This window comes from Cnephaeus nilssonii, assembly GCF_951640355.1.
Source record: "Cnephaeus nilssonii genome assembly, chromosome: 19".
NCBI classification, from domain to species: domain Eukaryota; kingdom Metazoa; phylum Chordata; class Mammalia; order Chiroptera; family Vespertilionidae; genus Cnephaeus; species Cnephaeus nilssonii.
In genome coordinates, this window is record NC_137090.1 from 35,417,014 (window position 1) to 35,435,365 (window position 18,352).

Genomic DNA, 18,352 nt, shown 5'->3' on the forward strand with positions numbered 1-18,352 from the left:
TTACCAGGACAGCACTTTACAAACTTTATTTCCTCCTTCCTGGAAACCACCACTGTCCCCCAGGACAGCATGCATCCTCCGAGCTGTTCCCGGGAATAATTAGCCAAGTTCAAAATGGCACCTCAGCCTCTGCATCTTGCCTTCTGCTGGGAATGCTAAATGCTGTAAGCAGGCAACTTGAGCGGAGATCTTCTATGATTCAGATATAACTGGAAACCCAGACAGACTAGCAGAGGGCCTTACAAAGTCCCAGGAAGAGCCAAGTTTCAAGGGACATTGTGGCAAACCCACTCATCAGTAAGCTAATGTAGAACCCTCAAATATAAATGGAAAGGAAAATAAATCAATATCAGAGTGAGAGAAAGCAACAAGAAAATGTGCAATAAGACCCTGGCCGGGTAGCTCAGTTAGTTATAGCATCATCCTAATATGCCAAGGTTGTGAGTTCGATTCCCAGTCAAGGCACATACAAGAAGCAACCAACGAATATATAAATAAGTGGAACAACAAATCGATGTTTTCTCCCCTCTTCCCCCTCCCCCACAAATCAATAAATAAAAATTAAAAAAAAAAAAGTACAATAAGAGAACTAGCGATAACCTGTCCAGAAACACCAGGTCTGTTTTACAATGGAGTCTCCATGGGGCAATTCCCATTTCTTGGCATTTCAGATAATAACCTTTCAGCCAGGAAACCAAACTTTACTCTCTGTCAATGCTTTAAAACAATTCTTTGGCATCATGGAACAAATCTCTCTTGCAAACAAACACACAAAATAATGTTATCCCTATATTACATATTTCCATAAAGTTAAACCACATATCCTTACCTAGATGGGAAGGGAAGGGAAATAAAGGGAAGGGGGAAGGGAAAGGAGAAAGAGGAAGAGGAAGGGGGAAGAAAGAAAGGGAAATGGGAAAGGGAAAGGGAAAGGGAAAGGACGGGATCCTGGTAACATCCTTTGGCTGTGACCTGGTCATCAGAACATTTAAAAATCCTGCCAATCAGCATCTCTCTGCCCTCTCCCACCCCATCCCCTGCCTCAAAAAACCTCAGTGTTACAAAAAGCATTTCAGAATACACACCAGTATGTTAGCCAAATTCTGGGCCTGGTGATTTTTGTGCTTCCAATTTGAGTCACCAAAGCTCATCAATTCTCTGTTCTTACTCCCTGGCAGGCTCCCACAAGGGATATCCCACAGGGAACTAGACTTTTCCATATTGAACAAACAGGGTACATGAGTCCAGAAACAGCTATTCCCAATCCCTGCCAAGCGTATGGTCTCTGCGATGAAACATTTCAGCAATGCCTCTCCCCTGGGAGAGGCTCTGGGTCTGCAGACTCCAAGAGGCCTTGCTGCTGCCTTTAGCATGGCCAGATGTGCAACAGCATCTCTGGGTTTGCAAATTAAGCTCTATACCCATGATTCCCTCCTTCCATCCCACCCAAGCACTAGAGAGTCATACAGATTTCAGAGAGCAAATTAAGGATGTGAGAGGCAATGGTGGGGAAGGGTGTGTGTGTGTGTGTGTGTGTGTGTGTGTGTGTGTGTGTGTGGTGGGGGGGATTTAGTGGTATGGTAGCATAGGGAAAAAAGCTAGATTAATCTTTATCTGTCTAGATAAAGAAAGTGAACATGCCTTACCTTTCAACTGGGAGTTGTGTACAGCAAACATGTTGATGGTCATAAGCTGCAGCATGCGAGTACTTCCAACAGGAGATGGACTATGCTGCAGCAATACCTGGAACTCCTTGAGTACCTTCTCAGCCACTGCAGGGAATGTCTCCATCCTACAAATACATCAGCCCATCAGTGAGGGACATCCCCAAGAACACTGCATCCCCAAGAACACTGGTATATTCTCTCTCTCTCTCTCCTGTCTCTCTCCTGTCTGTCTGTCTGTCTGTCTGTCTGTCTGTCTGTCTGTCTCTCTCTCTCTCTCTCTCTCTCTCTCTCTCTCCTGTCTCTGTCTCTCTCTCTCTCCTGTCTCTCTCTCTCTCTCCTCTCTCTCTCTCTCTCTCTCTCTCTCTCTCTCTCTCTCTCTCTCTCTCTCTCTCTCTGAAAGCAGACAACTAACGCACAGGGTGTCTCCTTGCTACTTTCACAAACCTTCCTACAATCCTAAGATTGTGGACAAATTTAAGAGAAAGAAGTGTTCGAGGTTTGGAGATAAATCAACTCAATTTTGGATAAATTGCTATGAGTTATTATGCTTTGGTATGTTATTTCCTAACCCTTGGCAATAACTGGATTCAAGCTGAAATGAAATCAAAGTTTCTCTCTGAAACAATTGGTTTTTCTAAATAGCAAATAAATTTCCTTTAAGCTCTAAGACCTACATATTCCCCAAACTCTCTGGTTCACGAATCTAAAGATTCTTTACTCAAAGCTTTACTTCAGGAAACCAGAAATAGTTCTCTGCTGCTATCTTCTCAGGCACCGTCTCACCAACTGCTCCACCTGAGGGTCCCATATTTCCCCTGGAAGAATTCTCAGACTGAGGGCCCCAATGATCTGTTTCAGCCTTTCCTGTGTTGCTGTCCTCCTCACTCTCACAAGACTCTGCTCATCAAGGTCTGCATGTTTTCAGGCCAGTGGAAATATAATGCCCTGGCCAACTGCCACTCCCAATACAGGAAGAGCCTGTAATGTAGGAAGGTAGAAATCCAGCCAGTGACCTAGGGCTCCTAAAGAGAGGTCATTCAAACCACTGACAGCCAAATGTGGCCACTGGATCCCAAACAGTGGTGCATGCCTGGAGCTCCTTTGGCAATAGGAACAAACCACAGCTGAAGTTGTCAGAAAGAAAAAGCAAATTCAAACTTGGTGCTCGAGAGAGAAGCCAGGCACATTGAGCCTTACGGCGATGCTGAACAATTCGTGGTCAGCAAAGTATCTTTTATTCATCCTTAACACCCCCACCCCCAAAAGAAATGTTTGTAGTGCACTGGGTGACGGGGTGAGGAAGAGCTTCAGGCTGGATTAATAAACAGCTTCTGAAAAGCCACAGGAAAGGAAATCCTTCTCAAAAAAGACAAAACAGTTTCAAGTCCTAGAGAAAGGTGCTTCTAGTGTAACCCAAACCATGATCCTTTCCCCACTGAGTAGGACCCTCCCCAGGTTAGCAAACTCTAGAGATTTCTGACATCTTGGCAATCTTCATTCATTGCCCTTGGATGGCAACTCTTATTACTGACCTTCTGGTACCCAGAAATCATGCCACAACTATGGGTCAATTACAGTTTATATTCCAGTTCCCTTCTCTGCTGAGCTGTCTTCATTTTCACTGGCATAAAACATACTATGCATTTGCTCCCACCTCCCCATATGCCATTTCAAGTGCCCCATCCCCCACAAAAAATATAAAACACACACACAAAACCCACCAAAAAACCCTCTTTTTTCCCCTCTAAAATGTTTCAGAACCATTAAAACTCTTGGTAGGTTTGGAATGGCAGAATGATATGTTTGGAGCTGGATTGGATCCATTTTCCCCATGGGCTATAACAAAGGTTTCATTTTAAATCCTGACACTGTGCAGCACTCTTTCTGGTCGGAGGTGGGGAGGGGGGCTAGCACTTCTCATTACGAGAATAGCAGAGTTCACTCTGCTTGAAAAGCAGCCACACTGGGCAAGTTTCAGAGCCATGTGTCTCCGTGTTGAAAGGCGGTAGAGAGCCAACACAGAACGACATGACAGAGTGTCACGTGGGACAGTCTTGCTTCGAAGCTGTGTCTGAGGAAACCTCTTCCCTGGATGGGAATTGAAACAGATCCATTAACACTCCCTAGGTCAGACTGGGGTCTGAAAGGAGCACGAGGCCAAATATCCATATCTTCTTTTTTTTGTTTGTTTATTTTTTTAATCTTCCCTTCGCCTTTCAACTCATTCGACATCAACAAAAGAAAAAAAATCAAATGCATAAGGATGTTAGAATAACTTCAGTTCTGAGATATGAGGGAAGATGGATCTCCTCAGACAAAATCACTTTGTCAGGAAGTATCTGAGGGACATGCAGATAAAAGACTCTTCCTCAGAGCTCAATAATGGGGCTTCTGGTTCCCAATTTTGTAACTAAAATGTTATCTGATTTTGGCTTCAAATTACCTATAAGTAGTTTTATGTCTTCCTCTTTGCTCCACCCCATATTATAGAACAAAAATCATACTAAAACTGAGATAATGACAGAATACAATTTATGTTTAGAAACAACCCACAAAATAGAATTATGGTTTTAATGGATACATATGTAAATATGTAAATGCAGTAAAAAGGTCTGGAAGAATATATAACCTGATGTCTAGTGTTATCTCTTTGGAGAGCACAGGGGCTTGGGAAGAGCTGAAAGAAATTTTGGCCTTAGCTATAATGTTATGTTTTTAGAAGGAGATTTTGTATATTACTTAATAATTGTTAGCCAAGATGCAGCAATAGCAGTGGCAGCAGAGGAGGAGAAGAGAAAGTATAAAAAGATGGTAACTTACAACAGCAAAAAATTGGAAGTAGCCTAAAATGCCCAGTAACAGCTGGTGGTTAAGATGGCACATCGGTAAAATTTAATTCTATTTCTTAAAAGTTGTATTAGAATTTTTAATCATGTTGGTAAAGTTTTACAAATATTAAATGAAAAGTTTTAAAGTAGTTTAATCTGAACCCTTTTGACACATATTTGTAAAACTAAATGTGTGTGTGATGTATATTGAAAAAAGATAAAAATATACATCAAATGTCAACAGTGGATAGTTATCTCTGGATAGTGAGAATATGGTTAACTTTTTCTTTCTTCTTTTTGCTGGGTTTTCTAAATATTTTATGTGATTTACAATAAGTACTATGTACAATAAAAAGATTTCTCCTACAATGCATATACTACTGACTTTTATATAAAACAATTATAATTTTACAAGTATATCAAAATACAAACATTATTTTTTTAACAATTCCAAGTCCAAAATAAATACATCAGTTTTTGAATTCCAAGAGATCTTGAAGCAGTGCAAATAGTATGAGGCAAGCAAGTGAAAACTAAACTGGTAACTTTAACCAACGCAATAACAGGAAGCAAAATTATTATATTTATCACAAATCAAAAGTCTATAGGCTGCCGGCTTCTTGACTTCCCTCAGTGGAGTCCAAAGGCAGGTCTGATCTGCCTGCCTCTCACTAGGAAAGCAAGTGTCTGTTAGGAGCCATTCTACACCCCTGACTGATTCCTCTTCCTGTGCCTGAGAGGATTCTGTCCCAATCCTTTAAAACTGCAGAAGATACAGCATTTTCAGGCTATGCATTTCATTGACTTAAGGGACTGCTTTCTGAAGTGGTCTCTAGAGACACCTTATCTCATTTGAATGGCAGTTTTAAGAAACCAGTCTTTCCGACAACATGGAGTGACTCAGACAGTGACTTAACGGGGCAGGACCCAACCTCTTAGATGCTAAGGAACACAGCTGAGATAGACAACATTGTCTTTGGAAAAGAATCAGGCTTCCTAACTCTTCTCAACTTCTTAATTTTAAAAAACTGAACAAGACAAAAGCAACCCAGTAGCAAAGAAATAAAACTAAGCAGAGTGACAAGGGTAGACATTAGAGAAAAAAAGTCACAGTGCTACAGAACATAAGGACTGGATAGCTTCTACTTAAACAACTGATAAGAAAACCGAAGCCCAGAGAGGCTCTGACTTGTTCACTCTCAAGGTCATGTAACTAGTCAGTGGTGAAAAACAAGCTCTTTGGCACTTGATTCTACCTAACACTCCAAGCCTCTTTTTCCCTGGATGCTGAGAGTAAGGAGGCTTGGATTGCACACAGTAGGCTTTCAAGCATATGCTGATGAAATTTGGAATGCTGGGCACAGAGAAAATGAAGACTGGAGAGCAACACTGGGGCTTTTCTCAAAAGGCAGGCCAGACAGTGGATGTGTCTTCAGCTGCTCCCCATTACAAACTCCTCACTCTTAATTCGTTTTCAACGCCTCCGACATTTCACATCTTCTTGGTAATTAGGCAACAGTCCATGTTGTTGTGTGTGGCTTGGGCTCATTGCTTTTCTAGTCTTACAGACTTCTATACTTTTTTTTCCCAATAGAAAAGTTTCTGCTGTTTCTGCCTTCCAGAATAAATATGGGACTCAATTCTCTTTCACCTCCAGGGGAGTATAGGAGGAATAGTCGTCAGGGGGCTGGAGCGCCTAGACTTTACATACGTTCTCCTCATGTGAACACTACTATAACTCACTTTTTATGAAGGTGCAACTGGATTGGCCTTATCTTTTGCCAAGAGAATATGTTACATGCAGGGATGGAAGAGATACTGAAAAATAAACTGGACCACAGCAAACCATCTCTGACAAATGAGATAATCTTTAAAGGATTCCAGAAAAGAAAATTCCTGAACATCTTCTCTGTGAAGTTTTCTTACACCTAACCCAAATCTCTCCAGCTGCAACATAAGCCTACTTTCTCTTGCTGTCTTCCCACAGAAATCAAAACTACCTGGTTATAACTCTTTTATAGTTAAACACAGTTAGGGGAACGAACAGCTGTCTTTAAATAAACCTTTTTTTACCTTAACTTTTTTAAGATTAATTTTTCCTCTAGAAATCATTTTCTAGCTTTTTAATCATTACTGTGATTATTTCTCAAGCCTCCTCCAAAAATACATAAATCTAAATGTGAGAATTTTAAAAGAGGGGAAAAAATATTAATGCCTAACTTGATAAAAATATATCCTAAATATTCCTACATTCCAGACCAAGATTTATAACTTCTTTAGTCCCAAAAGTATCTAAAAAAGCTAACAAACACCTAGAGCAGTGGTTCTCAATCAGGAGCAATTTTGCCCCCGAGAGAACATTTGGCAATGTCTGGAGACATTTTTAATTATCACAACTGGGGGGGGTGGGGGTGCGGGGCATGATGCTACTGGCATGTAGTGGGTAGAAGAAGCCTGGGATGCTGTTAAACATCCTACAATGCACAGGACAGCTCCCTACAACAAAGAATTATAATGCTCAAAATATCAATAATATAGAGATTGAGAAACCCTGACTTAAAGCAACATGGCACATGAAAATTTAAAGAACATGAGAAAAGGAGAGAAAAACTGAGTGAAAAGGTAGTAAGGGAAAGAAAGATTTAAAAAATGAGAACTAAAAAAGATGATAAAGAGATAAAGAACCAAAGTAGCTATTTTAAGTGCAGCACAATAATACTTCCTGCTATAAAATGATACTGATATCATCTTGCCCACTTGAAACTTCAGCTATACATTACTCACTAATAACTGACCTGGGTCTACTATAACCTACTACTAGAATACGAACTAGATCCTTCTCTCCAATCTTTCTCAGTCTATCCATTTCTGTAATGGTTCACTCATTCATACAACAAATATTTACTGAGCATCTAGTACATGATAGGCACTTAGATACAACACTGTTAGGCAAAAACTCCTGCCAGAGTAGAGCTTATAATATGGGGGTAGGAGAGGCAGTGAGAGGGGAACTACTGATGCACCTAGTTTACTTTTCCTAAGTGAATCACTTCCACTTATTTCTATTAATAGGGATACATCTATTGGTAGTACTCCGTTCCCCAAGTCATTTAAATCAAGACTACCTTTGTGATAATCATCACTGTCACTCTTATCTATGTTGATAACAAATGAATATGTAATAAGCATACTTTCTAGTTCACCATCCATAGAATAATGTTTCTTCAAAGAAGGACAAAGCCTTTTAGCCTCTCCCACTAAGAAAACACTCTAGAGAATTAGAGATAAACTTACAAGGTTATGACAGAAAGTGAAAGGGAAACACTGACAACAACAGTGAGATCTATAATCCGAAACAAATCACCTCAAAGGGTAGCTTACAATAAAACCTCCAAGTCAGAAAACATTAAAATGCAGAAGAGCTCTCTAAGAGCACCGCCACCTAGTCCTCTCCAAGACAGAAGAGGGACTCAACGCACACGTGCTCTGACGTGCAGGCGTTAGTCAGGCTTTAGGATCGCTAGTTTTATACAGTGGAAAACAACTCTGATCCACCAAAGGAACACTCAAAACTTGATCTCTGTCCAGGGATTTAATGGGTGAAGTAACAGGGTTTTGCACACACAGCACCTTCCCTGAGATTTATATGTAAATCCATGGGAGATGGTGAAACCATAGAAAAGTTTTAGCATTTACTGAGATCAGCAACATGGTACAGGAACCTGAGCATAGAAGAAAGGGGTGTGGTTCAGAGGAAGAGAAAATGTTGGAGGGGGGAAAAAATGTTACTCTTTTCTTGAAGGGAAAATGAGTGGACAGTATTCTTCCCAAGGAGGATCCTTGGCAGTTGCACCCAGGAAATGAGCATGACTTCTTTAAGGAGCTTACTAGGGGCTGAGATGGAAGGCAGAGGAAAGAAAAACCCAGAGAGATTAAGAGTGGGGGATTGAGAAAAGACTGTGTTTAAAGGGGGCTTTAGTAAAGGTAGAGAAAGAAGAGACATAGGGATGGAGAATCATATTTCCCAAACTTCATGAGCAAAGTAGGAGTGAAGGGAAGAGAAGGTGGAGGCCTCTAAGAATTCACACCCTGTGCCCTCAGTTACAAACACAGTCTAGTTGCTAACAATATTAAATTCCAAAATGACTTGTAATGTAGGAAAATAAAATAAACATCCTGCACACTTACCCAATCCGGGTAAACAGCTTCCCATGGGCATGGAGAAAACTGAGGATGAACCTTTTGTTCAGCTGCATGGGAAAAAGAGAGGAGAAAACAATTAAACTTTCCCCAGTTTCCTGTTACTGAACAGAGTCCCTAGTGACACAATAACCTGGCCAGGGTCTAAGGGGTGGGCACTAGGGATGGGAACCAAATAGACATGCCCAAACTCTCACACAGACCCAGGGCACATGCCCAACAGCTGCTGCTCAGCTGAGCCAAAATGACAGCAGCCTCAGTGAGCAGACAGCACCCTCTGCTGGCAGCAGTGCCTGTGTGCAGGGAATGAAGAGTTGAATCCCAACTAAGCTGGGTGGAAAGATGCCTGAAGCTCTGAAATCTAGGAGCCACTCTTGCACCATAATGATGGAAATGAAACACTGACATGGACAGGGATAATACTGATTTTGGATAAGTCCCTAATCTTATTTATTAGCTATTTTTCTATCTAACCAAGAAAGCAGGACTCTTCTTTGTTTTTTTTTGTTTTTGTTTTTTTAAATTTCTTTATTGATTAAGGTGTCACATATTTGTCCTCATCCCCCCATTCCCATCCCACACCCCTCCCCATGGATGCCCCAACCCCCTGTTGAACTTAACCATTGGTTAGGCTCTTATGCATGCACACAAGACCTTTGGTTGATCTCTCCCTTCTCCCCCCACCCTCCCCTATCCTCCCTCTGAGGCCCGATAGTCCGATCGGTGCCTCCTTGTTTCTGGTTCTGTTCTTGTTCATCAGTCCATGTTGTTCATCATTTCCCCTAGATGAGCGAAATCATGTGTCACTAGAGATGTACTTATAAGAATTGAATGTGCGACGGGCAATAATAGTTATGTTGACAGGCAAAAAATCAGTCTGTAGTGAGTTTCTTTCTGGACCAACAGTTCTTTTGAGACCCAATATCAATGTCCACCAGTTCCTTATGAGTACATGTCGGCACTGACCCCTCAGCTCTGGATGGTGGACAAATGGTGATAATGCAGGTCCGACTCCCTCTGGTTTGGTCTCGGCCGGACCCAGGGGGGGCACGGCTTCACCCGGACCCGGGACCCAGGCTCACCCGGATCCAGGGGCCCGCGGCCTCACCCGGACCCGGGACCCAGGCTCACCCGGATCCAGGGGCCCGCGGCCTCACCCGGACCCGGGACCCAGGCTCACCCAGACCCGGGACCCAGGCTCACCCGGATCCAGGGGCCCGCGGCCTCACCCGGACCCGGGACCCAGGCTCACCCGGATCCAGGGGCCCGCGGCCTCACCCGGACCCGGGACCCAGGCTCACCCGGACCCGGGACCCAGGCTCACCCGGATTCAGGGGCCCGCGGCCTCACCCGGACCCGGGACCCAGGCTCACCCGGATCCAGGGGCCCGCGGCCTCACCCGGACCCGGGACCCAGGCTCACCCGGATCCAGGGGCCCGCGGCCTCACCCGGACCCGGGACCCAGGCTCACCCGGATCCAGGGGCCCGCGGCCTCACCCGGACCCGGGGCCCAGGCTCACCCGGATCCTGGGGCCCACGGCCTCACCAGGACTCTTCTTTGGTAAACAAGGATAAAGTAACCCACCACTAACTAGCTCATCAAATTATACTTCTCCATCTTTTAAGACTAAAGTTCAATTTCAAGGTCTGGAGTTGAAAATTCAATTGTCTACAGGAGGCCAGGTTTGAAATAGGCTGGTGGGGACAGTAGTAATCTATGGCTGGTCCACTCTTTATGGACCCAGGATTATCATTTCTTTCCTCTTTTTTTTTTTTTGGTCTTTTAAAGAAGAGCTGAAAGCTGGGTTTTTATGTGAAATCCTCTAGCTTTTAAATGTTGGCTACTAATGAAAAAAAAAAAAGTCAACATTAGGCAAGCCCAAAACACAAACATGCCAGCCACATCTGGCCCATGAAGTAACAAATTTACAATCTCAGTTCCATGTTCTAGAAAACCTACTGCTATTAAAACTGAGGGGAGAGATTCCTCTGAGCAAAACAAGGGTGGGGGAGGGAGGATTCAACTCCAAAGAAAGCGGAGATAATAAAAGACCAAATCTTGTCATCTTCCCTGGTCTCCTAGAAGCAATATGCTGAGGAGTCAAGAATCTAGATCTCAGGGGGGTGATTAGGGCAAGGAACAGTCCAGCACCTCTGGATACTTTGCCCAACAGGAAAAACTCTTTTGATTTACTCCCTTGCAAAACAGAATACCAATCAAGTTATGGCCATTCTATTTCATACAGAAGCTAGGTGTGGGAAAAGGAGTGCATTCTCACCCCACCAATGACTTCAACGGCAAATTCTGCATACAAACTTCAATCTTTATCTTTGTTTAAACGAATTACAATTAGTCAGCAATACTATATCAAACATTGATTTGTAGTTAAAAAGCTCAAGATGCCCTAGCTGGTTTGGCTCAGTGGATAGAGCATTGGCCTGAGGACTGAAGGGTCCCGGGTTCGATTCCAGTCAAGAGCACATATCTTGGTTGCAGGCTTGATCCCTGGCCCCAGTTGGGCCGTGTGCAGGAGGCAACCAATCGATGTGTCTTTGTCACATCGACGTCTCTCCCCCTCCTTTCCGCTCTCTCTAAAAATCAATGGAAAAATATCCTCAGGTGAGGATTAACAACAACAACAACAATAAAAGGCTCAGGACACTTAATTGAAAGTACCTCTCTCTACTGTTAGGTGAGTCAGGGACAGGGACACTGAGTTCCACGAACAGAAGGGAAAGATGAGGAACTGCTGCAAAATAAATTGCCAGTGGTTATACCACCGTTAGTGGCAAAACCTGGGCTAGCACACAAGTCTCTAGATCTACTGGTAGAGGAAAGTGGTGAAAAACATGGACTTTCCTGTCAAATCTCTGCCATTTACCTGCTGTGGGATCTCAGACAACTGACTGAACCCCCCTACATTTTTCTTTCTATACATGGCGGTAACAGTACCCATATATTAATGGGTTGGTAGCTTGAGATAAGGCAAGTAAAAGCATGCTTGACTTGTTGTAAACACTCAGTTGTTAGCTGAACATTCTATCCCAATGAATGATAAAACAAGTAGTAAAATGTTAACAACTAGAGAATTTGGGTAAAGGCTATATGGGAGTTCTTTGTATTATTCTTACAATTTTTCTACAGTTATGAAATTATTTCAAGATAAAAAGGTAAAATATCTATTCTCTCTCTATTTCTATTTTAACTCAATTATCCCTTTCCCCACAGCTATCATCATAAACTGGTTAACTCATCCATTACCAGGAGAAATCCTTTACAACTGGTTATATTTATACGTACAGGATACTTTGATAGAAACAAAACAATATTAACCCATCTCATTCAAGGCAATTATCATCCCCTAAGCTACAAGGCAGCTCAGAAATTTAAACAACTTAAACCAGTAAGTGGGAGAATTGGAACTTGAACCCAAGTCCTCTGATTCCAAAAAGTTCTCCTTCCCTTATACTGCATCTATCTCAGGAAGAGAACTGGTGAGCTTTACTCATGAAGGGCTGATGAAAAAATAAGAGCAATAATAAGGCATATTATATTGATAGTAAAAAGCAGCTCAGTTTTAAGTTTTCCTTACCTATTAGATAGGAAACTCATACTGTATGATCTACAATGCCTCCTGGAGTACAATGAGAGCACTCCTTGTCTGTTTCTGAATATTGTGGTTCTATCTATACTTCCCCAAGATCCTTCCCATAGGGTAATAGATGAAGCCCACTTAATTACCCGAATTTGCACTGGCCATTATTGTATTTTACTATATGTAATAGAAAGTGAATTTCAATGCATTGTGTTTCTACCAGTGTGCAAAAAGGGAATCTTTGGGAACTTTTCAAACTAGAGGCAAAAATACATTATCTCTGACCTTAGTTAATGAGAACCACTGCTTTATTTTTAGTCTGAAAGTATCTGTCACCCTAAACATATAGTTGACCTTTGAACAACATACTTATGTTTTTCTTAATAACTTCTTTCCTAGCTTACTTTATTGTAAGAATATAACATTATTACATATAACATATAAAATAGGTATTAATCAACTGTTTGTTATCGGTAAGGCCTCAGGTAGTTAGTAGTTAAATGAGACAAGCAGGCTATTAGTAGTTAAATGAGTCAAAAGTTATACATGGATTTTGGACAGTGCAGGTCATCAGGGCACTGACCCCCAAAATTGTTCAAGGGTCAACTGTAGTTGTTTTGTTTTAAATCACCAACAACACTTCAAGTAGGAAAGGAGTTAAAAATGTAGATGCATTCTAGAAAGAGGAAATAAGGCATATTATATTGAGAAAGTAGGTTTGTTAGACATTGACAATATGGGCCTAATCAACATTGTATGTAACAATATAAAGTCTTCTGTTTTGAAAAACCTAACTGATACCAAGTCCACAGTAAGGAAAGTCTTGTCTTATTTGAGCTTTCTTCCCTCTCCAACACATCATGGACTGGCTTTCATTTTTGTAACTTTTTGTGGATTGGTTTTTTGTTGTTGTTTGTTTGTTTGTTTTTAGAGAGGAATTGGGGGGGGGGACATCAATGTGAGAGAGAAACATCAATTGGCTGCCTCTTGCACATACCCTGGACCTGTAACCTGGGTATGTGCATTTGGGACCCTGTTTTGCCACCTTTTGGTGTACGGGACGATGCTCAAACCAACTGAGCCACACCAGCCCGGGCATGACTTTTTGTTTTTTAACAATACACTCAGATGGTCTCACTCAGGTAGAGAAAAAAATACTGCTCCTCAAATGATGAGACTATTTGCCTCCAGATCTTTCTTGTACCTTTACATAGTAATCACCTGAAACTAAAAATGCTTCTTAGGTATAGCCCCGAGGAACAGTGTTATAATTATTAAAGGGCTCCTAACTCTTTATTTTAAGTCCAAACCCAAGTCACTATGTATGGACTCCTGAGCCTTTTGTACCATCTAAAAGCAATGAACCAAAGAGACACTAATGGCAGTAGCTGGATGGCTAAGTCTCTAGACACAATTATGTCTGTCCTGCCATTAACTATGGGATTATGAGTAAAATGGTTTAGGTTGTTCCTCAACTATAAAATTTAATTCCCACCATTGGCATTGCCTAACTCCAAGCTGAAAGGACAAAAATAAATAATATAAATTAAAGCATTCTGAAGAGTAAATGTTTTATGCAAGCCCTGGTAATTATCACTCTAGTGCTTTGTGAACTGTGGAGCAAGGAAGGAGAAAGAAGCTGCTCAGAGACAAAAATATGACACAAGTGGAGAAGATTCTGAAATACACCCAATTTCCATTCCTAAATAGTTGCTCTTGCTTCTAAATAATTGTGTGTAAACTAAATTTCTAAAAAAAGAATCACTTTAAGGATAGTAAGAGTATTCAGTATTAAAAGGAATTCCAATGTGCATTTTTAAAGTGCTTTGTGGAGCATTATCATTCTCTAATTAATCTGTCCAGAATATTTCTATTTTTATATATCAAGTATTTAAAAACACACACACATACATATACATACAAAAAAACTTGGCTTGTTTTTAAAAGGAGGTTTTGTCTCTTAGATCTGAGACCAAATTTCAATGGTACCTATTAGTAAATGTCTGGGACTTTCAGAACAGGCAATCAAAGCCCATTTATCATCTCCCTAAAGCACCAAGATCACAGGATAGAGGAGAGTGAGCACAGAGGTTATGCTATTCACCTTCATCCCCATGCTCCTAGGCCAGGCAGAGTCAAGAGCAAACCAGAAGACAGGGTCTCAAATGCCAAGGAACTTATAGTCCAAGAACAAAAGATAAACAAATAACATACCAACTTGCCAACTCCCCATTTATGTTCCAAAACCTAAGACAAGGCCTGAGGGCTATGAAGGTGCCAGGAGCACTGCACTTCCCTGTCTCTATCCCTCAGCCAAAAAAAGTCTTTGTGAGAGATGAGATCTAAGATGATAATAAAAGCCCAGCCTGTGTGGCTCAGCGGTTGAGTGTCAACCCAGAAACCAAGAGGTCACCAGCTCAATTCCCAGTCAGGGCACATGCCTGGGTTGCGGGTTCAATGCCCAGTAGGGGGCGTGTAGGAGGCAGCCGATGGATTATTCTCTCTCATCACTGATGTTTCTATCTCTCTCTCTCTCCCTTCCTCTCTCTGAAGTGAATAAAAACATATTTTTTAAAAAGTGTGTAGGGCGTGGAGGAGTTTGGGGAGGGAACAACCTGGCACACAAAATGTGGGAACCCTATCGGTAATGCAATAATCATTTAGTAGAGATAAAAAATTTTCCTTAGGACTTTCAGTATTCCTCTTTCTAGGACATAAAGAGCCACACTGAGGCTGAAGTAAAGCAGGAATGGTAATTACTCCTCACCTTTAGTTTCTCCACCCCTGAATTGTTCTGGGCAGGATGACAGCTCAATTAGCTCTAATTAAGCACAAGTTTCATGTAGAGATGTCCTACTTAGACAGCTGGATCTGAGCCATGTGAATTCAAGTGTAAAACGTGCCTCTGAAAACCACCTTTTCCAACTAATGCACCCCTTGAAACCACGGCTCTCACCCTCACACTGCAGCTTAGTGCTGCCTCAACAAAGTCTTACATTAAAGCAATTTACTGGCTATTATTTCATTATCTCTCCTACTTAATGCCAGCAGACTGGAGGGAAATTGGGCTAAATGTCAAATCAGCAGTCAGTTCCAGAAAATCCAGCCAGCAAGCAGAAGGACAGCCGAGCTTAGAGTACCCGGCAGGCTCTCAGGAGGGAAATTGGCACTAGGTAAAGGAAGAATGGAACCACAATTTTGTGACTGTTCTATATTTATTGTTCATTTGTTTCTTTGGAGGGAGAGAGTAGGGTAGAATAGTATGATCAAAGACTTACCGATCTTAGAGTGGAAGATCTAGGTTCAAATTTAGGTTATGCCATTTATTTGCTATAGAACTATTGGCAAGTCACTTCATCTTTTTTTTTCGTTATTGAATTTATTGGAGTGACACTGGTTAATAAAATTATATAGGTTTCAGGTGTACAATTTTACAACACATCAACTGTATGTTGTATTGTGTGTCCTCTACCCCAAGTTCACCTCATCTTTCTAAAGCTGTCTATTCAACTATAAAATGAGGTTGAATGAGATCAGTTCAGTGATTCCGTAACTCTGAGTGTGTGTGCATCACAAGAGCTTTTGTAAAAAATAGGTTCCCCATCCTACAGAATCAAATCTTCAGGGAGGGGAAAAGGGGACTGCAAGTTAGCATTTTAAAAGGGCTCCAGGTAATTCTGAAAAACAGCCAGATTTGGGGACCACTGGGCTAGATCATGGGTCAGCAAACTATGGCTCAAGAGCAAATCTAGCCTGCTACAGTTTTTTTGTTTGTGTTGTGTGTGTTTTGGTATGGCCCATGAGCTAAGAATGGATTTTATATTTTTTAACAGTTAAAATAAAAAATCAAAATATTTCATTACACATGACATTTAAATTTCAGTGTCTATGAATATGGTTCTGCTAAAACACAGCCACACTTGTTTGTTTACATACTGTTTGTAGCTGTTTTCCCCCTGCAAAGGCAGAACTGAGTAGCTGCAGCAGAAAATGTATGGTCCAAAGCCTAAAAATATTTACTATCTGGCCCTTCACAATGAAGTTGGATCCCTGTGCTAGATCACCTATAACACTGGTATCTCAAAAATGTTTCTACCTGCACAACACTTGAGAACTACAACACACATATATGGAATCAGCAATGATTCTCAAGGGCATGAAGAGGGAGGGGTAGTATGATTTAATAGAAACCCCATGTCCTGGATATTCTGATACCTACCTACCTACCTCCTACCACCTCAGGAGAATCATCAGTCTACAGTGTTCCTTCCAATTCTAAAGGCCGACAAACATATAATTGTACCTAAATCTAACCTTTCTTGCCAGCTTCTGAGCAAGCACCATCTTATTCTATGATAGCAAAAAAACAAAACCCCACCAAATGCCAAAAGACTGCTGCTCTCAAAGATTTTGAACTCAAATAAGCTAAAGGCTATAAAGAAATATACTAGTAAATGGGATGTTCCTGGTTTTCACTTTGGAAGCCACTATGAGGCTAAGTAACTAGGTGGAAACAGGACATAACCAGCACAATAAAGGTTCCACTTAGGCCTGAGGGCCTCTGAACATTTCCCAAAACATCCCTAATCAAAGGAAAGTGCCAGATTAAGGTTTATGAATCCCTGTGCTGGGGTCTGACAATCTATAGCAACCAGTACAAAAGTGCCACCAGTTTAGCATCTCGAGGTATACAGAAAAAGAGAGAAAGTTCAGCCAAAGGACAACACTGTTGCTCTGACTGGGTTACTTTCTGAATGACGCTTCTTTCTGACTCATCTCTCTCAGTGCCTGGGAACTCTCATGCCCATCCACCCAAAAAGTAGGGGAGCTGATATATCTTGTGTCTGAACTGCACAAAGTATGAAAAGAGGAAATGGCTGAACCTTCCATTCAGTAATCATGTGGGCAACCAGAAAGCAGTTCTCTAAAGACACAAACACAAATTCAAACCCATCTTATAAATGAATGGGTCAACAGAGGGTGAGAAGGACCCCATTCAACAAAAACTTACCATCTTCTGTGTACATGACACTGTGCACGAACTACAGACAAGGCAGAGATAATCCCTGCTCCATGGGTGACACAATTATGAAGTATCAGGACTGAAGAAGTACAGGATGCTGTGTATTTCTACAACAGGAGCACCAGATATCTCTAAAGGAAGAGACCCTTGAGTTGAAACCTGAAGGTTGAGTAAATTAATCAGTTGGTTTTGGAGAGAAGCAAAGGGAATGGCATATGTGATGGTCCCAAGAGTGGTACATTACAGACTGGCATGGCCAGGAGAGTGAGTCTGCAAAAGGGAGGCTGGAGAAATAAACTGGCCAAGTAGTGAAAGTCCTTGTTAAAGAGTTTGATTTTAATCGAAGCCATTGAAGGGTTTTGAGCAGGGAAATTACATAAGAAAACCTCCATTAAAAAAAAAGGACATTCTAGCCCTAGCTCGTTTGCCTTAGTAGACAGAGGGCTGGCCTGGGGATTGAAGGGTCCGGGGTTCCATTACAGTCAAGGGCACCTGCCCAGGCTGCAGGCTGGATCCCCAGTGAGGGGTGTGCAGGAGGCAGCTGATCAATGATTCTCTCTCATCATTGATGTTTCTATCTCTCTCCCTCTCCCTTCCTCTCTGAAATCAATAAAAATATAAAATAAAATAAAAAGACATTCTAGTTACTAATTTAGAAATTTGGGGATGGGGGTCAAATGTGTGGAGGCCAGGAAACCAGTTAAGAAGCTGTTGCTATCATCCAATGGCAATGGAGACAGAAAATAAATGGGGGGGGGGGGGAATAAAAAATTATTATACTACACTCATACAATTATGATCCCTGTTCCTAACTACCAGTGGTTCTAATCCTAAATAACTCAATTTACAGAGACCAATAGTGGCCCAGAACCAAGTATGAGTCTTTAGAAAAAGACTCAAACTAAATAAAACACTGACTTCATTATTATAGGTAATTTGAACAGCCTTATTATTTTATTTCCTTTCAATGATATTTTTAAATGGCCTGGCATGGTGTTTGGTACTTAATACATATTCAGTAAGTGACTATTAAAGAAC

At 41.5% G+C, this 18,352-nt stretch overlaps 1 protein-coding gene across 3 annotated transcripts in view; it reads right to left on the reverse strand.

Annotated features, from left to right (window-relative positions):
• SMG6 (SMG6 nonsense mediated mRNA decay factor) overlaps positions 1–18,352 on the reverse strand; it is a 221,788-nt gene that overhangs the window by 161,551 nt on the left and 41,885 nt on the right. For all 3 annotated transcript variants that reach the window (XM_079799253.1, XM_079799252.1, XM_079799254.1), the window contains exons 9-10: positions 8,684–8,745; positions 1,647–1,792 (exon numbers count right to left, since the gene is read on the reverse strand). In XM_079799253.1, coding sequence (XP_079655379.1) covers positions 1,647–1,792; positions 8,684–8,745 — 208 coding nt within the window. The remainder of the gene's footprint in view (positions 1–1,646; positions 1,793–8,683; positions 8,746–18,352) is intronic.